The 26,893-nt window shown below is 40.9% G+C and overlaps 1 protein-coding gene across 3 annotated transcripts; it reads left to right on the plus strand.

Moving 5' to 3' along the window:
- Nucleotides 1-699: 699 nt before the first annotated feature.
- On the plus strand, nucleotides 700-25,471 carry KCTD9 (potassium channel tetramerization domain containing 9). 3 transcript variants are annotated; one of them, XM_037038649.1, is made up of 13 exons: nucleotides 700-806; nucleotides 7,193-7,314; nucleotides 9,072-9,115; nucleotides 11,418-11,514; nucleotides 12,127-12,185; nucleotides 12,410-12,538; nucleotides 15,771-15,838; nucleotides 15,930-16,025; nucleotides 16,727-16,876; nucleotides 20,858-20,963; nucleotides 21,659-21,792; nucleotides 22,262-22,366; nucleotides 23,587-25,471. In XM_037038649.1, exons 1-13 carry the CDS (start codon nucleotides 759-761, stop codon nucleotides 23,701-23,703), a joined length of 1,275 nt encoding a protein of 424 aa, XP_036894544.1. In that variant the 5' UTR covers nucleotides 700-758; the 3' UTR covers nucleotides 23,704-25,471. The 3 variants fall into 3 exon arrangements, with proteins under 3 accessions (XP_036894544.1, XP_036894545.1, XP_036894546.1); XM_037038650.1 differs by lacking the exon at nucleotides 22,262-22,366; XM_037038651.1 differs by lacking the exons at nucleotides 7,193-7,314; nucleotides 9,072-9,115 and having other exon boundaries at nucleotides 725-806.
- Nucleotides 25,472-26,893: the final 1,422 nt, after the last annotated feature.

Raw genomic sequence — 26,893 nt, forward strand, 5'->3', positions numbered from 1 at the left:
GAGAGTCTCGCGGAGGAACCCTTCGGTTAGAGTCAAAGGTCCACCTCCTGATTTTGATTGGATAATGCAAACTTCGAAAAGAATCATTGGACCAATCCTGACAGAACGACGGGTTGATTCTAACCCAATCAGCCAGTTCCGACGGCAGCCGTTTCTTCAGTGGGTTGAGCGATGGGAGGGGTTACAGAGGGAGTGCTGACTTCTGTGAATCACTTCTAGCGCTCGTTTCCTCAAACCCCGCCTCCGCGTGCAGATGTGATCTACCTGGTGTTGCGTTTGCGCCTGCTCAGTAACGCTTTGAGTTGCTGCTGGGCTCCAGGTTTGCTCTGATTGGCTGATAATTCTTCCCGTCTGCCAGACTGCAGCCCCTCTTTCCTCCATTCACCTGGGTGGAGTTAGTATGAGCCCACCCAATACAAGGTGGTGATTGGTGGAGTTCTGGCCGACTATTCCGGTTCATTGGTGGAGCTTAGAGTCACTCTGGGAGATGTTGGGGGAAGGGCCCAAGGCTAGCTAAGGAGTCCAGGGGCGGGGTGGGCAGGAGGACCCGCCAACCTAGGGGTGTGGGACCGATAGTGCAAACGTGTGAGAGTGTGTGTGTGTGTGTGTGTGTGTGTGCGCGCGCTCAAAAGAGAAGGAAGGTGGCGAAGGGAGGAGAGTCCGAGTGGGTGGAGGGAGGGGAAGGGCGGGAGAAAAAGGTGGGAGGAGAGCCAGGTGGGAGGGTGGCGACTCACTCAGGACCCAGTGGGGGCAGCGCGATGAGGCGGGTGACCCTGTTCCTTAACGGCAGCCCCAAGAATGGAAAGGTAAGGGGGCCGGTCCGGAGGAGGCGAGGCGGGCCCCTCAGTGGGGTGCTAGGGCAGCGGCGTGCGGAGCGGGCTCGCAAGGCAGAGGGCTGAAGTTGGGGAGAGGGGCTGGGAGGTGGGCGTGCTCCGTGGTAGGAAGTGTCCAGGAGGTGACGGTTGGGTCCTCGTGGCCTCTTCCCAAACCCCGATTCCTACCTCGAGCCTGCCCTTCGACTCCCCAGCCAACCTGGGGACTGGCGCAGGTCCAGCCTGTGCTTAATGGTTTCCAAGTCCAGGTGTGGGGCCGAGAGAACCGAGGGCTTGGGAGGGCCGCTGTCACCTAAGCGCGAGGTGCTGATGCTTCTCTCCCATCTCTTCCCCAAAGACCCCCGTGCCGTCCACCGCTGGCTAGAAAAGGCGCCTGTTTCCACCTACTTGCTGACTAATGGTCTGCCCCAGAAGTGGTGGTAGCTAAGGCATGGAAGGTTGATCGGGTAAAAAGAATTAAACTCAATCAGTGAATAAATGAGATACTTTTCTATCCTGGGTCACAGAGAGGCTCGAAAATCAGGGGCATTTTCTTGATGGTTTCCTCTTTTAGGTCCCCCAAGCCCTGCTGCCGCCAAACTTCTGTACTTTTTAAAAAAATCTCTCCTTATTTTAGTTCTTTAGGGGACTGTGACAATAGGCCAGAGGGATCAGTTTCACATTACTCCTTGCTGTTAAGCCTTTGTTGAGGGTGTGGTACTAAATATTGTTCGAATGCCAAAGTAAGCCAAAATGAGTCCTTTTCCTTCTCAGCTCTTGCCCCACCCAAGAAAGTTGTTCCGCGGCTTTGGAAAATTTGACTGTTCAAGGCAGACATTTATGGAGTGGCTAAAGGACATTTAGAAATAACTAAGCCTTAGAGTCTAAGGTTAAGGTAATTAACCTCGTATTACTTGTGGGAATACTTTGTCTCCTGCATATTTTGGAAACGTTCTAAATTTCTAAATAGTGTAATTGTGCCATGGTATAAAAATTGTTTTCCAAGTATTCTGTAGTTTTGAGTAAACGTGCTGTAAAAATTTGAACCACACTGTAGTTTGTTGACTATAACTTTGTGTTCTTCTGATCTTAGAGATTTAATACGCACATAAAACAGAAGTGGCATAAATGCAAGCTTTTGAGTTTTCCCAAATGCTGCCTCAAAAGATGTTTGCCAAGATTTACATTGTTTCTCACCATTACTAACTTTTTCTGAGCCTGTTTAGTCTGTTAACCACATTCACAATCTAACACTTGTATTGTTATTGGAAGAAAGATTTAGTATATCCAAAGTTACAGCTGTAATGTGTTCTCAAAAGCAGACCCCTCTGGTTGAACTTTTCATCCAATATCTCTGCTGTGTTATCCCATGAAAGACAAGATGTTTAGACCCAGGCATAAATATTTAACTGTACTGTAAATTTATTCTGAAACCACTGAATTTTGTTCTTGTCAACGATTGACAGGGTTAGTCTGGCCGTATTACCTTTAATAAGTTTTTTAAGCTATCTAGTGTTGACTCTGTTAGATTTTTGGATTTAAATGTTTATACCCTTTAAATATATTTTGCTAGAGAATCTCAGAAAATTGGGAGAACACATCTCAAATAATTAAAGATAACTGTTTTTGTTAAAAAGATCATAAAAACCCAAAGTGGAAAATACTTGTATAAGTCAGCATTAAAAATAACCTATGCCATAATTCTTACCACTCAACTTGAAAACATATTCTGTGCCAAAGTGTTTCCTCTTCACTGATTAAAAAAAAGTATTAGAATTACTCTTACTTGACAAAAGAGAGCAGGATAATACATAATGGCCTGCAATTTTATATAAAGTGACTGTATTAGCCAGGATGGCATAATCATGACATGATGTTCATGAAAAACATGCTGGAAAAAAGCATCACTACAAAATAGAGTTTGATTTCCCCATCCGCCAGTTGGAATATTTGTGTCACTTCCATTATCTCCTTATTTACCTAGCTCATATTTCAGTTTTCTGGTCATAAGAATGTCTGTTTTTTCAAGTAAGTTGATGTCCTCAAAAGCTTATTCAGTGGTTGCCAGGCAAGGCCATAAAGCCTGGCATTGGGGAGGTAGAGAGTCACTGCAGGGTCAATGTCATAGGCCCACCATGCTTTTTCTATGTAATTAGTGAATAAACAATGAAGTATAACTAATGCATGTTTTGACATAGAAGAAAGGGCTGCATATTTTCTAAAAGTGCTTTTCCTGGTGAGATGGTGCACCACAGAAGCTGTGCAAGAGGGTTCAGTGGGGGTTAAGAAAAATATTGTACCTTTGATTTACAGATTTTATTATAAAATATAAAATAATATTAAAACTTGATTTTTTTTTTCATTCTGGAAAGACACAGGTGATTTTAGTCACCAAATGCGTTGGCTGGTCCCAAGTCTTCTGAGAGAAAGAGAGTGTGTTCTTTCACAGGAACGCTTCTTCACTGGGTTGGTTCACTTTGGCATGTTGCAATGTATGTAAGCTTACAAGGACCAGGTTAAGATTGGTATTACCCATTTTTAACTAAATTAACCCTCACCAAAATGCCAAGTGGCTTTAAAAGATACCTTCAAAGAAGCTGCAGATTGAAGAAAATATTGATCCTGCAAAACTCAAATAAGCAACAAGAAAATGGCAGAACTGCCCCTTCTCCTAATATAAACTAGGAGATTTTTTTTTAAATAGTGGATCTCTGGCCCTGAGAAGTCAAAAAGCAAACAGATTTTTAAAAAGACTGTTCAAAGTCTTATTTAATAACTTTATGTATTTTTCTTTGAAGTATTAGCCAGTGATGAGGTCATCCCAATTAGCAAGCATTTTAAAATATTTCCCAGCACCTGAAGACAATTTCAGGAAAATTTTCCCATACCATCTTTCTTTGTTTTGTGTTTGTTTGTTTTTTTAATTTTGACTTGTTGATTTTAGAGAGAGAGGAGAAGAGAGAGAAAAATATTGATTTGTTGTTCCACTTAGTTATGCATTCATTAATTGATTCTTGTAGATTGGGGATTGAACCCCCAACCTTGGCATATCGGGATGATGCTCTAATAAACTGAGCTACCTGGTCAGGGAATTTTTTTTCTTTTTATGTTTAAAGTCATTTTTGACCCTGGCTGGTGTGGCTCAGTAGATTGAATGCCAGCCTGCAAACTGAGGGGTCGACAGTTCAATTCCCAGTCAGGACATGTGCCTAGGTTGTGGGGCAGGTCCCCAGTAGGGGGTGTGCAAGGGCAACCACACATTAATGTTTCTCTCCCTCTCTTTCCCTTACCCTTTCTCAAAATAAATACTTTTTAAAAATAAATAAAGGCAAACTTAAAACTTCCATTAAACCAAAAAGTCCTGCTAGCATAAGTATACCATTTACTTTCCCAATTGGTTGGTAGCTTTCACTTGTCATAGGATCTGAAATTTAGAAGAGATTGAGTTAAAGAGTATATTACAGTGGTCATAAAGTTTAATACACATGCTTCTCAATTTATTCCACAGAATGCTTCCATTCTAGACTTAGTGTAGTGCTTAAGTTATTAAAGTTATTTCCACAATGACATGGAAATTTCAGGTCCACACTGGGGAGTAAAACACACAGGAAGCAAATAACCATCATAAGCATGATCATTTTACAAATGCTCAGGCTCTCCATGGGACTAAAGGAGACTTCGGATAGAACAGCCAGAACTCGTGTCCATGATGTAAGATTTCCATTGCTGCTTTTCCCAACAAAGCTGTTAGGTAAAGAAAGGTGCATCGTGTACCAGTCTGTTTAAAACTTTATAAAGCAGACTATTTTTAAATCTGGTACTCTGATTAGTTTATATAAAAGAGCTTCAGGATATTCATTTTCCAATAAAATTCCCATCTCATATGTTAGTATTAATATGCCCAACAGAGTCAGACTAAAGTGATCTAGCTGAAAAGCAAATGCCAAGAATCCCCTCCAAACGGAGAATAGATACATTGGTCCAATTTAAGAGAAATTTTCAAATTTACAGAATTATAAGGTTCTTTGCATTAATCTAAGTTTTATTTTCTCCAGTTGATGGCCCTTTGATTACATCCCTTAAAGGAAGTTGTCAGTTGCTAGATTAATTGTCAACTGCAAAAAATAATTTTTATTTCAAAAATAAGTATCTAGAGCAATGGTGACATTACGAAAATTATAACTTTTGCCCTTTATTGAATAAGTAACACAAGTTTGTTGTAACAGATCTGGAAAATAAAATACAAAAACTCACAAGAAAATAAGTCAACCATAATTCTATTATCTGAAGTTAGCTACTTTTAGTAGTTTTATGAGTGTCATCTAGAATTGCATTTATATTGTGTACTGTGTGTTTCAGCTTGGTGTGTCAGTGGGAAAGACAATGTAACGGACACACAAACAGGCGTGTCGTAGTTCAGCACTCTGAAAGCAGTGAAAGTTTCATCCAGATTTAAGAAATGTTTGTCAAAGGCCTGCCAGGCAATGTAACATTTAACCCAGTGGACCCTTCTTAAACTGGCTGTGGTTATCTTCTGGCTGCAGAGAGGAGGGTAGCACTTGGCTTTTTACAAATGAAAACCTTTTCATTGAGCCATCACAGTTAGATAGAAAGTCAGATCAGGACATATTTCAGTCAAATGACAAATTGTGTTTGATACTGTATGAGGGCTGATTTTAGTGATAATAAATTAACAATTAAACTTAATTGGTACCTAGAATGTGTTCCTGGGTAGTTAGTTTGGCAATCTACAAGGAATCTCGTATTGCGCTTTGATTGCCCTGAGAGTCACAGAACTATGTAGGGGTTTCTTCCTGTCTTAGAATCAAATCTGACTTCAGTGGGGAAGAAAGGAAAGAAGGCAGCTGCTCAACCCCTCGTATGAAACATACGGGTTGTGGAGTTGGATTCTGTCACTTTGTTGCTGTGCATTGCTGTGGCATGGTCAAGCCTAACAGAATTGAAAATAGGTATTTCTTTGTTCTTCATTTTACTCTGCTCTTTGGAACGGTGCTGTCCAAAAGGAGTCTCTGGAATACTTCTCACATACTTGTATCTGCGCCATTCAACAGGGTAACCACTGCTAATGTGGCTCGTGAGCACTGGAATATGGCTAGTGTGACGGGTGTACTGACTTTTAACTTTTATGTTAATAGGTTAGAATTGAAATAACTCCTTTTAGCTAGTGGCTTCCAAATTGGACTGGGCATTTTTAGAACAGGTGGGTAGCCTTTATTTTCATTGAGACAACTGATCCACAGGAAAAAAGCCAATCACATGGAAGTAGAAAACAATTTAATTTTACGTATTTTTGAAAAGCCACACAAAATGTTACACTCTAGTAGTTAAATAGAGGTGCATTATATAGACATGAATTAAATTTGCATTCATTTTATGATATGGCCAATTGAAGGAGAAATGGAAGGAAATGCTGAAGAGAAAGTTGATATGAGTGAGTGTGGGCAGGGGATAATGTAAAGCTAAATAAAGCCATGTATAGAGATGTACAAGAAGCAGAGATAGATAAGAGAAGAAAGAGAAAGATCTAGAAAATTCTAGTGTAGTGGCAGCTATGACAAGGATGCTAAGGTCGAAAGGTTTTCTTACCTCCCACCCATAGTATTTTCCAGACTGTAAAAGTTGTTATGTATTTGCTTTGGTCAATCTCTTGCTCCTTTGCATTTACTTTTTTTTTTAATTTTATGTACTTATTTTTAGAGAGAAGGGAAGGGAAAGAGGAGAGAAACATCAACGTGTGATTGCCAGGCATGTGTCCTGACTGGGAATCGAACCGGTGACCCTTGGGTTCGGAGGCTGGCACCCAGTCCACTGAGCCACACCAGCCAGGGCAATCATCCCTATTTTAAAAATAAACCATTCCTATGACAAAAGAACAGTGTAAAAACATCATGAAGACTTACTAGGTCTCAGGCACTCTGCTAAGCCCTTACCATGATGCATCCGCGCACGGCATCCTCGTGACCTCTTTCTGGTGTAGGTGCAACAATTTTCTTCCTTTCTGGGGAAAGCAGCAGAAGCATGAAGAGGTTAAATGATTGTCTCAAGTTAACAAACAGCTGGAGGCGTCAGACTACATTCTAGTGTGGGTCTGCAGAACTAGAACACTAACACCTTACCATTGTAGATTGTTTTTAGTCAGACACAATTTCTGATTCTCCAGTTTCAGATTTCAAAGATGTAAGGCACTAAGTAGATAAGTGAGTCACAGAAGAAAAAGGGACACTCTCAAGAACCTCTCAAAATCTCCTTTTACAGGATAATCTAATATTTTAGTACTGTTTATAGTGTGATGGTTTATACTTTGTGAGTGATGAAGTCCATTATGTAAACTGTTCACATTAATCTCGTGTGTTTTACAGGTGGTTGCTGTCTATGGGACTTTATCTGATTTGCTTTCTGTGGCCAGCAGTAAACTTGGCATAAAAGCCACTAGTGTGTATAATGGGAAAGGTGGACTGATTGATGATATTGCTTTGATCAGGTAAATTTCATCTTTTTATAAGCTCTCTACCATGAGCTCTTAACTACTTGGTGCTATGCTAATTTCCCTGATGCAATGGTTTAATCACTGTTGAAGAGTCTGAGATTTTGGCAAATGATTGCCTAGAATTTGCTGTTTGGAATTTAAATCATTTGAACTTAAGGTGTATCTATCAGATAGAAAATCCTCAGTACATTCCAGTGTATTGACAGTCTTTCTGCATAGTTCATATGACTATGAGAAATTTCTTCATGGTACTAGAGATGGAGCTAGTAAGACATGCGTTTTTTTAATGTTAGAAATCAAATTGATTTTTTTAACTTATGTGCTAGTTTATTCAGTTGATTTCTTACAAATGTTTTGAGTCTTAAAAACATTACAGAGATCTGCTTTGGTGAAAACTTGCTAAGCAGCGTTAACTCACCAGTGATCCACCACAACAGTGGTTTTTGATTTGTTTTTTTGGTTTTGGTGTTTAAATATCGCAGGCAGAATTAATCTCTGTAAAACAAGTATCCAGCTCACCTCATTCCATCCTCATTGAATCATCGGGGGTTTTTTGAGGCTTAACAAAGATGGGTGGGAACACAGATGACTGACAGTGTGCCAGGTGTGTCGTGTTTGCTTTGCCGTGTCGTCTCATTTCACTGGCAAAGTATGCATGGGCTTGCTTTCAGTTGATGGAGAATACAGTATACAAAGTTTAATTTTCATTTGACTCCAGGTCAGAATGGCTTTCAGTATAATAGACGTACTGCCTTTGAAGTTGAAGAAACTCAACATCTGAAGAGTGAAATGACTTTTCAGTAACTCACAGTTACTTTCCAATTTTGTTAGTGAGAAGAAAACAAATTTTCATGCTAGTCTTAAATAGTTACCTGGGATGGTGAGCAAGTAGAAAGGATTATAAACTTAAGAGATACAGATTTAAAATTCAAATAAAGTAGACGAATTCCTTAGTTTTTCAGTGCCTTCCAGATTCTTTCAGTTTTTATGTGTGACTGAGTCACATTGTTGAATGATTTACATCAACCTAAACTTCTTAACAAGCACAGACTCTGCTTCTAAGAAAAATTCACTGTGTTCCTGTGATGTTTTACAGAAAGTAAAAATTTCTGCAGCACAGGTCATAAGCCTCCCGCACTATAAACTCAGCCTGTGTGATAGCCACGGTGGGGTGGGGCTGAGGGAGGACGTGCACTGGTAATCCGGGACTTCAGGTTGTGTGCAGTTATTGACGTTGGGGGCAGGGTGGTGGGTATAGAGTAGGTGAGTGTTTACGGCAGTTATTTCTAGCTATATTCTTCCTACATTGAATACAAACGTTTATTTTCATTTCCAAAGCACAGAGGAGCTGATGATTTGGGAGAAACCCCCAGCAAACTATTTCGGGTTGCGGAGTTAAAGTAAAGTTGGTGCTGGCTTTAACTGTGTCCTTTGAACATGCTTCAATAGATGAGAAAGCCGAATTCTATAATTTACATAGTGGGTTTTGTTTTGTTTGTTTGTTTGTTTGTTTTCCATTTCAGAAGTGCTTTCATGTGCAGGATCTTACTGGAATTTAAATCCAAAGACAGTTAAATCAGTCAGTTAAACAAAGAAAGCACTGGGAACTTACAGAGTTAATTTCGAGATATGGATTGATAGCCAAACCTGTCTAATCTACATAATTCTAAGGAACAGTCCCTCTATTCAGCAGATAATTAATGTGATTTCTGGATTTTGATGGCAGCTTTTTAAATTTTGATCTCCCCCAGGGATGATGATGTTTTGTTTGTGTGTGAAGGAGAACCATTCATTGGTAAGTGACTTCCTTAAAAGCCAATTTTTGTCTGCCAAAATAAAAAAGATAGAATGACATCTTTTACCTATCTTAACATTAAAATATTTTGTGGTAGTGTTCAGATCTTCATGCACTTTTTGATTCTGCATTGGGTGTGCATGTTAAATTTTTAAATTTACTTGTAGGATTATATTTTACTATGGATACCTTTTACATGCTTTTAAAATGCTTTGGCTATGTACAGATTCATTAAACATAACATTTGAGAGCAGTTTGGATTGCAGAAACTATAGTTGTTTGAAATTTTTTCTTTCATAGAGGTGGTCACGATTTCTCTGTTGTGCTACATAGCTTTAAGCATGTCCTGCAGCATTAGTAGTGTTGAGTAACACTCCATCAGAGCGGTCAGAGCAAATCAGTCAGGAATCACTAGGCCACACACATGTGCACACACTGCCCTTCGATTCGGAAGCAAGCTTCCACAGCTGTGTAAGGCTACAAAACAGTGTGTGTTGTCCGACAAGTATTTGGTGTATTTGGTTTCACATGCTCACTCCCCGCATACTTCAGTATTTTTTGAGCCATCACAACAGTTGTAGTTGGTGAGTGGAGGTGATCCTCGGGATCGCCACACGGCAGTTTGCAACTTAGAAGTCAGTGCATACCCTTGGAGCAGAACCTTTTTTCTGATCTTCTTTGGTTGGCAGGCAGTGGTCACTTCATTGGTTCACTGTATACATACAAACAACCAAATAAAAAGTGATCAGTTGGTGTTTGTTTTTGTTTTATCATTATGAACTCTTGCATTTAAAAGTATTTGGTATATTTTCATCCTCTGTTTTAATTGGTACCTGGATTATCCTGCTCTGGGCCAGGGGAAACCTCTTCAAGTCCCTGATAACACAACCTCATCAGTCTTATGTAGCTTCCTTACTGTCTGGAATAACGGGGTGTTTCATCTTACACTTCTCCTTTTCTAGTTCCGGACTGACGATTTCTCCAGGAAGCCTTGATTTCTTTTAGTGAGCTACACCACAGTTATTAGGCTTTTTAGTGGACAGAGTTGGAAATACATGCTAGCCAGATATAAAATTTATATGTATGTATTTTTATGATATTAACCTTTATATATAACATAATATATGTCATATTATCTCGTGGGTTCATGCTAATACTTCTGGTATGTGACCAGGATCATAAATATTTATTTAACTTTTATCTTACATCTCCTTTCTTCCATATCAATAATCTTGATTTTCAGGGACATGAGGAATGATAGAATAATAATCTCACATAATTACTCATTTACTTAAGGCATTATTATTATTGTGTTTATTTACTCCTGTGTGTCTTCTAGTTTAATCTTCATTTCCAAAATTGTTTTTCTTTTTATTTCCCATAGTCTCCTGAGTTCTTTCCTCATTTCTGAATTCAGTAATTCTGGTTTATGTTATTCTTTTATAACTTCTATTATTCACCTCTTTTAGAATGTTTTGGACTATTAGGTTATAGTTTTTAATCTATTTTGTGGGCATTTCCTTCTGGCACATTTCATAGGAATGTAGCTCTTATTCTTTTAAAAAACTTGATATGGAATTGATTTCAGTTTTTTTCTGGTGCTCAGTTTTATTTGAAGTTAGTTTTCCGTAACTTGAGAAGGGAAGGCAGACTTAGGAAAGCTTTTCTCATTTCAGGGCCCTAGAGCTCCCTTTTCTGTGGTTTTTATCAAGTGTTGAAAAAATATGGAACTCACCTTCTGATATATTCCGGTGAACTTTTCTGACTTTTAGCTGTAATCCTTTTTCTTTGTCTCTATTTTGTGTCCAGCTTGGATTCTTTTCCCAGCAGCTTGTCTGCAGCGTGGGACTTTGTCCTAGAATAAGGCAGTTTTGGCTCCTGGGTTCTGAGAGTTCATTTCCAGCCTCATCAGCTCTGACTGCAAAGGACTTGCATCACTGATGGGGGCAGTGGGCATACCCCTCCCAGTCTCAGTCTGCATTTCTCAAATGCACCTGCTGAGCTGTGAAGTGAATGTTTGGGGATTCCTTTGGAACCCTTCGGGTTCCTCACCATACTCTGTTGTTTCTCTCAGCTTCTTCCTTCCCAGATGCTAATCCCGTGCTGCTCTCTAGCTGTTAGTGTTGATGGGAATACCTTATCGCCTCGTTTTGTTTTAGATGTTTTAGATGGGTATCAGTTTGGCTGTCCTAGTAATGCTGGTATACCTTTATTGTGGTTTTAGTTTTTAAAATCCTGCTATTGCCATCTTCCCCAAATACCAAACTTAAATGTATCCTTCTTTTCTACATGTTATCACCAGACCCTCAGACGGAGTCTAAACTGTCGGAAGGGATGTCAGGACCCCACACGGACTGGCTCACGCTAAACGTTGGAGGGCGGTACTTTACAACCACGCGGTAGGTGCGTGTGCAGCGTGTGTGTGCCTGTGGGGGGGGTGGGGCACTGTGCAACCTTTGCTCTTTGGTATGCTAATTTCCTTCGAAGATACTGAAATGCTGCTTAAATACGCTGTGTGATTGGAAACTGTTTTTTTAGAAAGTTCCTTTTAAAGAAAAGAGAAAAAATACGATTTACAAGTCATTCCAGAGAAAGCATGAAAAGCATGACTTCAGTGTTTTAGAACATGCTTTTTAAGTATTCACTAATATATGGGCAACGCTAGTTAAAGTTAACAGTATTGAAATTCGTAGAGACTACAGCAGCTTATATGAATAAGGAGTAAGTTTAGATCAAGATTATTATGATATAATAGTTTACTAGATGGATAGATAGATTTGGTTTTAAATTAAAGGAAACTGAAACCACGCGTAAGTCAAAGTCAGTGCCAGTTTAGCAGGGATTTGGACAGATGGCAACTTACTGCACATTTTTGCTCCCCAGCACCGCTCCGGCCAGGTTGTAGCATGCGTCTTTTTGAGAGAGCAGCTGGGATCGAGTGTACTCTTGACTTAAATGTGTTTGTTTATAAAGACAAATGGAGAAATCAGTTTTTTTCCCTGAATTCTTAGGAGCACTTTAGTGAATAAAGAGCCCGACAGTATGCTGGCCCACATGTTTAAGGACAGAGGTGAGTGCGGCCCATGGTTTTCATGTCTCGTGTGATCTGTTGTAGCTGGGGTGGCTTTATGTCTCTTGTCTTTCTGTTCTTTTTAATGATATTGATATTTAATGATACTCAGGTGATATTTTTATGAAAGTAAAAACATCCTGGTAGGTTGTCAGTTTTTCTTCTGCAAATTTCTAACTTTGGTGTTTCATTATGGGGGGCTCTCTTCATGTCAATGGTGACAGGTGTCTGGGGAAATAAGCAAGACCACAGAGGAGCTTTCTTAATTGACCGGAGTCCTGAGTACTTTGAACCCATTTTGAACTACTTGCGCCATGGCCAGCTCATTGTAAATGATGGCATTAATTTACTGGGTGAGTTTCCAACGTAATTCCTCACATTTTTGTAAGGTTATAATTTTAATTATGTTTTTACTTGCTTACTAATGTATTATATTTTCAGAAATGGAAGGTGTATCTCAGTGGTTTACTTGTGCATTTGGCCCATGGACACCACAAGTGTGAGCTGCAGGAACCCACTTACACACACATTGTTTTCTCTGACTAGTATGCAGTTGCCCTCCACATCCACGGGTTTCACGTCCTCAGATTCAACCAAATGCAGATCAAAAGCAGATCAAAAATGGTATTTTTGATCCGTGGTTGGGAATCCCTGCTTGCAGAGCGCTGTGAGCATTGTTCGGTGCCATCTTGTACAGGGACTTGAGCGTCCATGGATTTGGGCATCTGCTGGGGCCCTGTAGCTGGTCTTCCACAGACCCCGAGAACAGCTGAACTTTGGGAAGAGTCAGAAGTTTTATGCAGATTATTGACTGTATGGGATCGACCCTCTAATCCCCAGTTCAAGTGTCAACTGCATATGAATGTATACACTGTGATTTTCAACTTTTTCCATCTCATGGCATATATAAACTAATCACTGAAACTCTGTGGCACACCAAAAAAGTGTTTTTTTGCCAATCTGGAAAAAAAAATAGGTATAATTTTGATTCATTCACACCAGATGGCTATTGTTCTGTAAGTTGTTGTCATTTTTTTGTTTGACAGTCTAAGGGAAAAGAGGTCAGTGCCACTGACTAGTTAGTTAGATGTTAAAAAGTCTTGTGGCACACCTGTTGAAAATCATTGGCCTATAGGTGTAGAAAAATACATAGAGGCACAGGTATGTAGTCTTGGGGAAAGTCTCTCCAAGCACCCTTGAGTGTTAAAAATACACTCACAGAGACTTCCAGTCCAGATGGAGGGGGAGGTGAAGGCTATGTCCCCTCCTCCCACAACCACATCAGAATAACAGCTAAATTACAGAAGCACTACCCCCAGTGTCTGCCCGAACACCAGCTGAACAGAATGCCCATGAGTAAGGGTCTAAAGAAGAAATCACATTCAGCCTGGGAGGAGGGGAAGAGACAGGAGGTGGGCTAGTTTTCGCTGCACGTGTGGCAGTTAAGGGTGGGGAGAATATCTCTGCTGCCATGCCCCCCACCCCCACCCCAGGAGCGAGTGCCCCAGGCCCACCCAGTACCAGTGCTGGGCACAGTGCAAAGCAGCGGGGACTCCTTCCAGGTGGGAGGAAGGGCCAGGGGCTTTTGACCCAGGCCTCCTCCTAGAGGGCTTGGGTGCAGGCTCACTCACTCAAAGGACCGTGGCTGGGAAGCACCGGGGACGAACCAGAGGAACTGAAGTGTCTGGCTTCAGGGTGAGGGCTGGAGAGGCAGCTAGCTCTCCCCCAGACGGAAGTGCAGGTAGATGCCACTGTCCTGGGCTGAGCCCTCTGGCCACACCGCTGCAGTTGCACATTTGAGTTCATAGGCCTCCAGATGACCGGATTTGGTCTGATTTAAGGAGTGGCAGGAGTGTACGTGTCTTCACATATTTCACAGATTATTGCCATGGGTGTGGGCCTACTGTGCCAGAGCCTTGGTTCTTTTAAAGAACACCTGGCAATCTAAAGTGTTAGTGAAATCTTATTTTGAAAACACTGCATGTTAAACACATCACAATCAGCCTACAGGGCTGCTGGCTTACAATCTCTACTGTAAACTTCTTATTTTAGCCATTCTGCAAAAATTATTATAAAAGTGACCCATGATCCACTTTTTTACAAAACTTTTCTTTTCATCAACTGTATCACGCTGCTGCTTTTTACTGTGATGGCCTCCCCTTCTGATTGCATTGAAACCTCAGCCTCAGGGGCTCTGTGGGCCCTTTCAGTGCCCCGGCCTCACTGCACTGATGGTGATTCCTGTTCTCCTTCTCTCTCTGACACGAGCCTTGTGCGCGGGGCATTGCCAAGCTGCGCATATTTCTCCTCTGTGGCATTTCTCTGCTGTTGCTCATTTATTCAGGTGTTTGGCAAACAGAGCTCTCTCCTGATTCATTTTACATAGCATTGTTTTCAGTAGTACAGTTTCCACCAGACTCTTTACGATGGCTATAAGTTACTCCAAGTAACTACACGCTTTAAAATAATCTACAATAACTGATACATCTTCTTCCCACTTACTTAATTTTTTGCTCTTCCCAGTCCATGCCGTCACCAGTGTGTTTTGTTTGCCTTCGTTATTTCTTTCACTGCCTGCCTTGAAGGGCCTTCACTTTTTCCAGGGAATCATGTCTCTCTTTGTCTTCTTTCATTTGTCTTCAAAACACCTTTTCCCTGACCTAAATCATCCTTTCCATATTTTTTAGCTAAATCTTACCTCAATTCAATTATTGTACTAACTTGAGAACTTTTCTACCATTTCCTTTCATTATCTGTTCCCTGAAGTTAACATGAATTTTCTCATGCCCAGTTTGATACAGAAAAAAAGTCCTTGCTGGTATGACTCAGTTGGTTGGGTGTCGTCCCACAAACCGAGGGGTCACAGGTTTGCGACCACAGGTTTGTGGTCAGGGCACAGGCCTGAGTTGCTGGTTCAGTTCTCAGTCCTCAGTCAGGGTGTGTGTAAGAGGCAACCAATAGATGTTTCTCTCTCGCCTCAATTCTCTCCCTCCCTTCCCCTCTCTAAGAAATGAGTAAAATCTTTTTAAAAAAAAAAGAAATCTTTTTAAAAACTGATTCTCCTGTAAGAAAGGTTTCTGTATTATAGTTTTGACTTTTGCTTTGAAGTTTACTTCGATCATTTCTATAATTTCCTAGTTCGGTAAGTATAAGATATTTGTGATGAACCTATTCAGATCTGCTCCGCTGGACTAGGTCAGTGAAATGTTAAGAGTAGGTGAACTAATTATTTTTTATTGGATTCACAATTAAGTCAGCATACCATTTATTTGAGGAATGTGTGATAAGGAATTTTTGCCTGTGGCTTCTTTTAAATACTTTTCAGAAATGATTTTGAAATGTGGAAGCCTTTCATTCTATTTGTATAGTTTTTCATTTTTTTCTTTTGCTGAATGTAAACTACTTAGTTTGTTTTACACATATTTTAAAATATCCTGTTGTGTCCTAAACATGGGTTATTTTTATTCTGTTTTGATTGATAACCTCCTTGTTGATTTTCTTTTATTGTGAGAATTTAATGTAAACAATTCTATACATATCAAAATAAGGTTTTCTGTCAAAGTCAAATCTTTTTTATTATGATAGGTGTGTTAGAAGAAGCCAGATTTTTTGGTATTGACTCATTGATTGAACAGCTAGAAGTGGCAATAAAGGTAAGGCTCTTTTTGCACTACTAGCCAGTGTTACATTTATAGTAGCTGCCTCCCAGAATGCACCACTCATTTCTTAACATCTTTTTTCAAGAATTCTCAACCACCAGAAGATCATTCACCCATATCTCGAAAGGAATTCGTCCGGTTTCTGCTAGCGACTCCAACGAAGTCAGAATTGCGGTGCCAGGTAATTAAAGCAGATTTTTACAAGAGTTATTTGTGTCAGCACACCTGTGAATAACATTTGCGTTCTTCTAGCATTCTTGTTTTGCCTCATTTTCCTTTTTTATGCAAGATATAATTTAATTATGAGCCATAGCATTGATGTAATCCCAAAGTGGTTAGCAAAAAGGAGATGTGTGATAGCCCTTTTATGGTCCAATTATCCCACGTGTGGAACTTTTGGAGTAATGCGTGGAAATTCCAGCAGTAAAATAAAAAGTTGTTTGTATAGTTATGTATGGCTAGACTGTGGCAGTTACTTTTACACTTATGTTTTATGGCATTAAATGTTTTAAAATCCATGATATTGCTTTTTCAAAATTGAAACTATCTGGAACTATTGAATTAATAAAATAAGTATAATTAGGTTTAACAAAAATAATCCTTGTCAGTGGGTATGCGGCTAACTGAGATCCCTCTTTAGAAAGTTCTGCGTGTAAATGAGTGTAGCCAGGTTGCATTCCGATGCTAAATGGTTCCTTCTCCTGCAACCCATTCAGGACACTGATGTCCTATATCTGTGTTCCATTCGATCGTGCTTGGTAATAAACTCCAAATGACTGAACCACCAATTGCTTCTAAGAAACTTGGTGGTTATGCTGTAGTAGTTAAATTTAATACAACAGATGGTTTAAATGTTGTGACAATTTGTCTTTTTAATTTCAGGGTTTAAACTTCAGTGGTGCTGATCTTTCTCGTTTGGACCTTCGATACATTAACTTCAAAATGGCCAATTTAAGCCGCTGCAATCTCGCCCATGCTAATCTCTGCTGTGCAAATCTTGAGCGAGCTGATCTCTCCGGATCAGTGCTTGACGTAAGAATCATTTTTGGTTACAAGAGAATTTTTAGTCTACTGAGCATTCTTTTTTTTAATTGTATTTTTTTTCATTAACATTTAATCTCCTTATACCACCCTCACCCAAGCAGTCACCACACTGTTGTCCATGTCCATTAGTCCTTTCTCCTTTTCGGTCTGTTGAGTGTTCTCAAAGAGCAAAAATTACATCTGTCTTTCACTGAAGCTTTTACTTAAACACTGATAAAACTGAAGGCTCTGATGATGAAATGGTTGGCTTTGTAACTGGCTCGCTCCTTCTCTCTACATTTTATGTGTGTGCGTGCATATGTGAATGCCAATTTGGGGGTAGATGATATATGTAGAACCAACAGTGAAATCTCCTAACTTCTAAGAACTTTAGGTTCCTTAATACCAGGGCCCATATCTACATAAGTTTATATGTCTTTCAAATTAACAACACTTAATATAATACAAGCTTTTCATAGTCATTGAATAAATGTTTATTAAATGTTATAATTTTGGTTTCATTCCTTAATTACAACCTATTTTTCCATGAAGCTTATGTCAGATGTAGTAACAGAGTCTACCAATATACATCCAATATACATTCTTTCTTTCTTTTCTTAATTCGCCTTGTTTCATTTTATGATTAAGGGGCAAATTGGTAGCAAAATAAGATGATGAAAAGCATAAAGAAAAGGTTTGAAGGACCTACTTACTCTTCAAATAGTGAAATGTGAAGAGATGGCTTAGGTGGTTTTTAAAGACAAAAAAAGCTTAAACAGTCTGGATCATTCAGTACAGCTGGTTTTGAGTGCTATTTAATTATAGGATTTGTAAATCTGAAGCTGAACAACATTTTCTTATCTGTAAGTACTTATTCTACCCATATGGTATAATCGATGCAAAGATAAAAATATATACATATTTGATAAACTGATGTGCTTTAAAATTATTAATGATGAAAATGGCTTATGCTGGAGAGTCATTGCCCAGAGTATGTAGGCCGTGAAAGTCAAAACTGACCATTAATTGTCCTCAGCACGAGGCGGTGACTGCTGATGGATAGCTGGTGCAGTGCAGTGTCCTCAAAATGCAGGTGTGCTGAGCGCTGTGGCAGCACCCACTCGGTGGCTCCACTGCTCTCGGACTTCTCACCCCGCCTCTCCCTCCTGGGCTGCTCAGCCTCTTCATTGGAGCCCTGCGGTCTTCTGCCGGTCAGGGGGACCTCAGTTGCCCTCTCCGTCAGGCGGTCCGGTCTCTGCCACACTGCGCAGTGGTGTTTCTCCTGCACGCTCCGCCTGCCACCGTTAGCTTTGGCTGGCCGCCTAGAGGCTGGTATGATGACGGAACTGGAAGGGACTTTAACCGAGTGTGACCCTGCTGGTTTACAGACTGAGAAACTGAAACCGGAGACTTGCCCAAGCCCCACAGCTAGTTTGTTCACAAAGTTGGAACTTTGTAAACTCAAAAGCATGTATTTTCTCTTCATTTTCTTAATGACTTTTTCATCTGGAAAATGTCAAACATTAAAAAAAAAGTAGAATAGTATAAAGAACTCCCCCTTGTTATAAAGAACCTCCATAACTCAGCTTCAACAAATATCACCACAGAAACCATTTTGTTTTGTCTGTACCTCCCCACAGACTATATATGTTTTAAGATTTGTTGTTATTTACTTATTTTTTAGAGTGAGGGGAAGGGAGGGAGAAAGAGAAGGAGGAAAACATCAATGTGTGAGAGATACGTCAATTGGTTGCCTCTCACATACCCCCATCTAGGGACCTGGCCCACAGCCCAGGCATGTGCCCTGACTGGGAATCGAACCAGTGACCTTTTTGGTTAGCAGGCCAGTACTCAATCCACTGAACCACACCTGCCAGGGCGATTTTGAAACAATTCATTATTTCACCTATAAATACTTGTTTCTCTTTTACAGGTAAGGACCATTTTAAAAACATAATGTTAATACCATTATCATACTAAAAAATAACAGCAATAACCCAACTGCTTTCCTCAAAACCCATTGCCCCTTGCACGGTGAGAGAGCACAACTCTTGCAGCTGCGGTGCCGGTGGACTCCGCAGCTCAGTGCTCAGTGGTGGTGACCTGCTTTCCTGTTGGATGACTAGAGGGTGACGTGCTTTCTGTGGGGAAGACGGAGCACTCCACTGAGTCCCTCTTGTGTTTGTTTCCTTGTGAGATTCCATTTATAGCTTTGAGCATGAACAACACTCACATAATCACCTCGGGAACTTGTAATAATGTTTACAGTGTTTCATCTACGAGCATTGCAGAGAACCAGAGACATTTATCTTTGTGTATCAGCTTCCTATCTTCTTAGATTTTTTAGGTCCCCCAAAACCCAGTTATCTGTTAGGTATTTTGGTGCTTCTAGGGCCTCATCGTCCTGCCTGTCGGTTTGAGCTTCTGTACTGCCTTGAGTCGATATGCAGGCATCGAAGGGAATGTGAGTGCACGTGTACGTTGTCTGTGGTTTGCATTCTCAGTAGCACACCTCCCTTTCACCAGAGCTGAGCCCGGGGTAATGAAACGGCTCTTCCGATACGAGGGTTTGCCTTGGAGGCTGTGGCTATACCATAACTTGATCAACCTTAGCATTCTAGATTTCTTCATAGTTCTCTGTATAACAACTACCGTTATCACTTACATAGTGCTTTAACCAATTTTAAACACTTTAACATTCATATCTATGTCTGTGGTCACAATTTTGTGAAGATCTTAGGTTAATGTCACCCTAACAAACAGCATCCTTCCTTTTCTAGTAGTTGTCAGAGTTTAGATCTGATGGCACTGAACCCTTTGAGATAAATTGACATCATTTAAAATTCTAACATCCGTTTTCTAGCTTTTTACCCTGTGGTTTGCACTGCAATTGGGTGCTTAAGGTCGCCAGTGCTATGTGGCAACAGTTAGAACAAGACCCAGTTAACAACTTGTTACTGGTTGTAGCTGGGTGCTGTCTTGCATTGCTGGCTTTTGCACTCTGGCCTTTGAAACGAAGGTAGTAATAGCACGACTGAACGTCCAGAGTATCACTGACTGGCTGCTGCAGTAACGGGGAGGAGAAAATCCATACCCCTAACGAGCTTGTGTTTTCATACCCTTCAGCTGTCACCTGGCATGCCCGGGGCAGTTTATAAATGTAGGAGTGGGTACATCAGAGCTCCGCTCCCCAATTTCCTTATCCACACTCCTAAGTTTCACCGAAAGTGGGCATGCTGTTGTTGACTTATTTCTTTTAAAACGACTTAACACAGTTCTTCTCAGTTCGTCTTGAGTTCGATTGGAAAAGCCTTGATTGTGAACAGAAAATAATTGTCAGCATATCAAATTGAACTTTTCTTCCTATTTCTAGGTTTTTCTTTCACTTTGACAAGAAAAAATTCTAAGACGTTCTAAATGAAAAGTATAGTGGCTGGAGAGTGAAAGAACAGAAGTTAGCTTGTGAATAGCTGTTAGTAGCTCTGATGAAAGACCGCTCGCATTCCTGTATGTCTTTGGAACTTAGGGTTAGTTTCCAGGTGGCTGTTTCTGAGATTATCCAAAGGAGAGGCTAGCCCAGTGCCACTGGACCCCAGGAGCCTCCCCTGCGTGTGGACACGTGAACTTTCCAGTCTGCTGCCTCTGGTGCAGACCGTGCCCTGCCGCTCTGCTGTGCCAGGGGCAGGGCCGGCCCCTTTGTCCGTAGCTAGTGTCAGTCCTTTAAGAACGGCTTACCTCTCTCTTGCCTTCCTGGATGTATGAAAACACTAGCAAAGTCCAGAACAGGACGTACCTGTCTTTCTGCTGTGGGCGGCTTAGACTCAGGAGCCCGGACCCATTGTATTACCAGCAATAGCTATTTCTTTTAAACAGACTTTCAGCTGTGGAAGTTAAATAAATTTTTGTTTAACAACTGTTTAAGCCATTTTTTTTCTTTTCCAAACAAATTCTGAACCTTAAGACATGGACTTCTTTTCTCTTGTTTGCCAGTGTGCAAATCTCCAGGGAGTCAAGATGCTCTGTTCTAACGCAGAAGGGGCCTCCCTGAAGCAGTGTAATTTTGAAGATCCTTCTGGTCTTAAAGCCAATTTGGAAGGTGAGGTTCTGTCTGTACATACCTTCTCTGAGGGGAAACATCCTGGGGAGGAGAAAGCCCAGCGGAGCAGTTGTTCCTGGTAAGACGTGACCATGGGTCGATTTCCTCTGGTGACATCTGAGGAGCTTCAGGCAGCAACGCTGACAACTGGGGGGATCCAGCCTCAAACATTCGTGAGGCCTCAGCTGGAGAATTAAATGTCAACATCTTAAACTTTCAAACAGAACACACACTCACACACTGACCAAAAGTAAGAACTTCAGTTTGCACAAACTGAAGTAGTTTTTGTGGTATTTAGCTTTAATGTCCTGTTTGTCATTTTCTTGCTGCCGTGCTGTGTCTGCGCCCGGTCACTTTGTTTACTTGTGTGCTGAGAGGACATGGCACTCACCTCCTTTGTCACAAACTTACGGAGGTGATTATAAAAGTGCCCATTATCGTAAGACCGAATGAAAGTCCTCACTCAAAAATACAGACCGAAACATTCTTAATTCATGCTACAAGCTGACATCTCAAGAACAGTGAACTGGATGTAAGTTGGCTGAGACACTGAGATTTGAGGTTCAGAATCCTTTTCAAAAGCTACAGGCGCCTGTCATCATTCTCTTCCCTGTAAATTTTATTGTGGTGTTTTTGAAATTACATGACTGTAAATACTGTTAAGTTTAACTAATCCCCAAACATGTTCACTCTAGGTGCCAATCTAAAAGGTGTAGATATGGAAGGAAGTCAGATGACAGGAATTAACCTCAGAGTTGCTACCTTAAAAAATGCGAAGTTGAAGAACTGCAACCTCAGAGGAGCAACTCTGGCAGGAACGGATTTAGAGGTGAGTCGCCCATTTTTAAAGAGGTTTTTTTTGTGTTCTAGAATCAATGAGCACCTTCTACAAAATTTATTGAAGCCCTAAAGTGGTTGTCTGGTAAAAACTTCCAGGTGACAGGCCAGCTTAGCTGGAGGGGCGTCTCCTTGCAGCTCCTTGTTGAAACCCACACGAATTCCACGGGAGGGCCCGTACCTGAGTCAGGGATCCAGTTCCGGGTCGGAAGATTCACCTGACATTTGAAGTTGATTTCGTTTCTCTCCGTTTCTTAGTTTTTCCCATGGAGATAAGTTTGATAGGTGCTTTATTAACCTAATGTATTGTTTAGCTTACATTTTAATTTCAAACAATTACGTGGAGCCAGATTATTTCTTGAACCACTTGGGAAATTTAAAAAAATATCCAGGTTTGAAAGCAGGGTTAGGGAAAGCCTATTCTAAATCGGCATCGTATTCTTTTTCAATCTCAATGTGAGATTGCGATTGGCCCAGGCGGCTTCCTCATCAGCACTGTCTTCTCCACGTGGCCTTCCGGCCGACTCCTCGCTCTTGCTGTCCTGCAGGTGGCCCGCCCTCTGCAGGTGCGGACCCACTTGGTGTCTGTTCAGTGCAGTGGCCACCAGCCACCTGTGGCTGCTGAACACTCGATATGTGGCCGTGTAAATGGTAGATGGATTTTTAAATTTGATTTCATTTTAATTTGTTTAAATATAAATGGTCACATGCGGTGCTGTAATATTGAGCAGTACAGCCTTGTCCCTACACAAGAAAATCTGGTCTATATTGGGTTGTATGTTAAAGTTTAGCTTGCTCTTGATTTTTCTAAAAATATTTTTGTCTTACTCCCTTGATAGCTCTAAGCAGCAGAGTAGCAGTTTCTATTAATTTAAGGCAAAAGAACCAGCCTAAGGCTGAAGATATAAACCTATTTAAGCAGCAGTATTTAATTTTTAATTGTTTGTTACTGTCACCTAAAAAGGATGGTGTTTTTCCTTGATTTTTGCCACCCTGCAGTCTATGTGGTAAACAGCCCCAGCCTCCCTCCGTCCGGCTGACTGCAGAGGCTGGTCAGGTCGCCTGCTGGGGGACAGCTGTCAGCACTGGGTCCTGGAAGCTTCTGTGCAGTCACTCCCTCTCTCACCACTGTCCCCGCCATCCCCAGGGGCTTGTCTCATCTGTCCCTCTGTGATCGGAGGAGAAATTTGAAAGCAGCTTGCAGCGATGGTGGGGGGGGGGGGTGGTTACACTGTTGTGTACATTTGTTCAAACTCATTAAATTGTACAGGTGATTTGGGGGTTGAAAAGGCAATTCCTTGCTATAAAAATGTTATGGTTGAGGAATGGAAAAATCTGTTACACAGTTTCATTGTTAAGTAAAATCTCTTTTTCTCAGATTTTTAAAAATAGTCACTGTGCCCCTCCTGTGCCTTCCATTGTTATTCTCGGATTGTGGTAAAATTGTTTAGGTAATGGACTCCACTACATTGGAGTCCATTCTGGGTTTTAAATGACTAATTCTAAAATACATGATCAGAAGACATGCTCCTTGTTAACCTGTGTGTGTGTATGTGTAATGTATTTGTGGTGGTCAGCCAGAGCACGATCAACTGGTGGTCAACTAGAGAGAACAAATACAGGTACCAGAAAATCTGACTTTCTTCTGAAACAGAAGCTTTCCAGAAATAACTGAGTTTTCTTCTATAGGAACATTTTCCTAACTTGCCCAGGAATCATTTTTGAAAGGGGACGGGCAGACCCCTAGGTCTCTGTGTTAGTTACTGGTATTGTCTCTGCCTTTCAGAACTGCGACCTGTCTGGGTGCGACCTTCAGGAGGCCAACCTGCGAGGGTCCAACGTGAAGGGCGCTATCTTTGAAGAGATGCTGACACCACTGCACATGTCACAGAGTGTCAGATGAGAGTTTCAAGGCTGCAGGAAGAAGCTCAAGATGACAGATGTTTTCCTTAATCACTTTTATTTCTCCACTCACTCAGCTGTCTAGAAGAAATAACACTGTAAGGAAATTAAAGAGAAAAACATTCAGAGGATTATGCTTGTTCCCAGTGGTGCATAGGGGGAAAAGGTGGCTTTTCCCCACATTCTGACTTTTCCAGAAAAGCATTCATTCCGTAGACATTAGGGAAGCTAGATTAGATGCTGCCTTCCAAGTGGTGTAGGGCACTTGCCTGGCTTTGTGACCAGGAATGGTACCTATTATATTTGCTTTTAAATAGGCATGATATGGAAATATTGTACCACCTTGGCTTGAAATTTGAGGATTTTAATTTATGAGAAGCACAACATAAACAATTCTATTTATTGAGCCTCTAGAGGCGTATGGATCAGTGAATTGTGAAGCTCCGTGAACATTTTCAAGAGGTTGTTCAGGTTATGAGAAGCTGTGGCGATGGCTCCCCGCCTTACGCATCACGCTGTGAGCATGGTGACATCCGATGCCCCAAGGCTTGCACTTCAGGTTCCTTTTTATATGTTTTTTTTAAAACAAAGTAGTAGCTAAATTAAAGAAATCCTCCGTTCTTGCTGACTCGAAAGAAAGGCAGAGTCGAAAGAACGACATCACTGTACGTGATGGTCCACTGAGGTTGCAGCGGGCCTCGGGGTGGAGCTTCTCAATGAGCTTGCTTTGGAATGTCCTTCTAAGCAAGTTCTGCCCCACGCCAGGCCAGGCAGCTTTGTTTATTGACACGACCAGCCTCCTTTGCTCTTGTACAGTCAACACAGCATAGGAAGATTCTGCAAAACCAACAAACCAAGGTGCGTTACTAATATTTAGTTCAGTGGCCAAATCGTTTAAACAGGACCAGCTTAGAAATAGATTCTAAGTCTCGATCCACTGCAGTGGAAGCTGTAAAATAGGAATGGGTATGGCAAAGTCACCTTTCAGAAGGCACTGCAATGCCATTGTAGCTAAAACCTGACAGTGTAGAACGAGGAACTTTAAACTGATAATAGCCACCCAAAAAAGTAAATAAAAACAAGAGCATTTGGCTGGTCCAAAATGTAATACCAATCTGTCAGCACCTGGGTTTTTTCTTTTACTTACATTCTCTAGTTTGGTTTGGTGGTTTTCACACATTTTAGTCTGGTTTTCTTGAGTCATGCTGCCTCTGCTGCAGCAGAGATGGGGCCTGTCCCTCCCACCACTTAACCGTGGCCTTTCCTCTCCCCCGAGAGCAGGATATAAGCTGTGTCCAGATGGGTTCTGAATTCTCCAGACCCAGCAGGGCGAGACAAGGGACCGTTGAAAACCACTTTGTCTCCTTTGGGAGGATGGCATGTCTTTACCATTTACGTAGCGTGTTCTATGTACATACACATATGCAAAGCTTTCCTTCCAGCGAAGGTGCCTGTGCACGGTGGCAGGAGGTCCGGACCTTTGCAGGCCCAGGAAAGCAACTTCAGAAATGAATTATTTTCTTTGCTTTATTATTTTTATCAAGACAGAAGTATTGTATTAAGAGATATCTATTTTCATAATCAGTATGTGCCTAAATTATATTTAAATCATTTCACTCTGTATTATATTTTCAGTAATTATAGAACATGTTGTTCATCCACTGAGGGGTACCTCTGTGTACGTAACCTAAGATCTACACATGGTTTTCTCAGAAACCGCAGGGTTCGGGTCCAGTGTATGCTGCATTAATAAACAACATGAAATGTCAGAGGGGAGTCTCTTGTCTTGCTTTTGAAAAGGGCAGCATTACACATACTGTGGACTAGTTCTTTGAAAGTGCCATTAAATTGATTTGTTTAAGCATTATTTAGTGATCCCCTTAAAATCCACCATGCTCACAACACGAAGAAATTTCAAGAAAGAAAAGAGTGTCTTCTAAACTTCCCTTAATTTGTGTCACTCATCAGCTGATGAACATTACCAGTTAGCTTTATTAGGTTGTTTAAATATATCGCCCCTCGAAACTTTTTGCTTGACACCTGGAGAGAAAATTTTAAGGAGGGAGGGAAGTTAGAAAACGGCAAAACTTCCATCAGCTCAGTGATGAAACATGGCTAATCAGAGAGGCAAAAATGTAGCTGTTGGGTGGCTGGGCTGGAAAAAGTTTCAAACCTAAATCAGCTAGATTATCTGCGTAGATGAAATTTAGAACCCTGCTATATGGTTGTTTAGAGCAATGTCTTATGCTGGAACATAGTCTAGTTCCTTCAACTACAGTTTCAAAGAAATTTGAGTAGGAATAAAATGAATAGAAATTCATTTTCTTATAAAGGTTACCATTATAAATCAAGACTTGAATATTTTCCCCAGTCCATTTTATGAACTGGTGGTTTATACTGTAAATCTACCCTCAGGTCAACTTTCCATCAGCTTTAACATACGAAAAGCCCTTAGAATGGTATGAATCTTTAAAGCAATATTATTTTTAAAACTAAAGGCATGGCTCTACAAAGGAAAGCAGTTACTTTGTTTTCCGTGCCAAGGACCTTATTTGGGGTTAATTTCGGAGGCCTGGCCACACCCACAGATGCGTTCAGAAGAGCTTCCTGCAGAGGTTTCCGATGAGGGCAAAAAAGGGTTGCACCTGTCATTCGGCAAGATTACTAAGTCATTGCGTTGTAATACTTTCATGGTGTTTCCTTTAATGCAGAAGATGAAGCCATTTTCCCTCTGAAGCCATACCTCTAACATTTAAGAAATTTCTGAATTTAGAAAAACTTAGATAACTATAAAATCCAATTATTTAAACACAGTTGACTAAATGCAGCTCCTTGGTAAACTGGTCTGCCCTGGGAACCATGAGAAGTTTCGGAGTTTGTCATCACTCAACACCAGAATTCTGTTAATTGCATATTCGATACCCTGTTTGATGCTGTAGAAAATTAAATTTGGTCTTTGCCCTTCAGAGGTCTGTGACCTACAACAATATTAATACAGACTTCAAAGGCATAAAGCATACCAAATGAATTCATGGATTATGTGGCTGTATTCATCTAAAAATTTCAAAGCATTATTCAAACATTAAATACCAACGGATAGGAACACGTGTGAAATCCAGTGATGCTTAACCAGAGAGAAGTGATTAATCTGGTAATAAGGGTCAGAAGTCCGAGCCCAAGACCACGCCTGC

This window comes from Sturnira hondurensis, unplaced genomic scaffold (genome assembly GCF_014824575.4).
Source record: "Sturnira hondurensis isolate 20B ecotype Veracruz unplaced genomic scaffold, ASM1482457v3 Scaffold0024805, whole genome shotgun sequence".
Lineage (NCBI taxonomy): Eukaryota > Metazoa > Chordata > Mammalia > Chiroptera > Phyllostomidae > Sturnira > Sturnira hondurensis.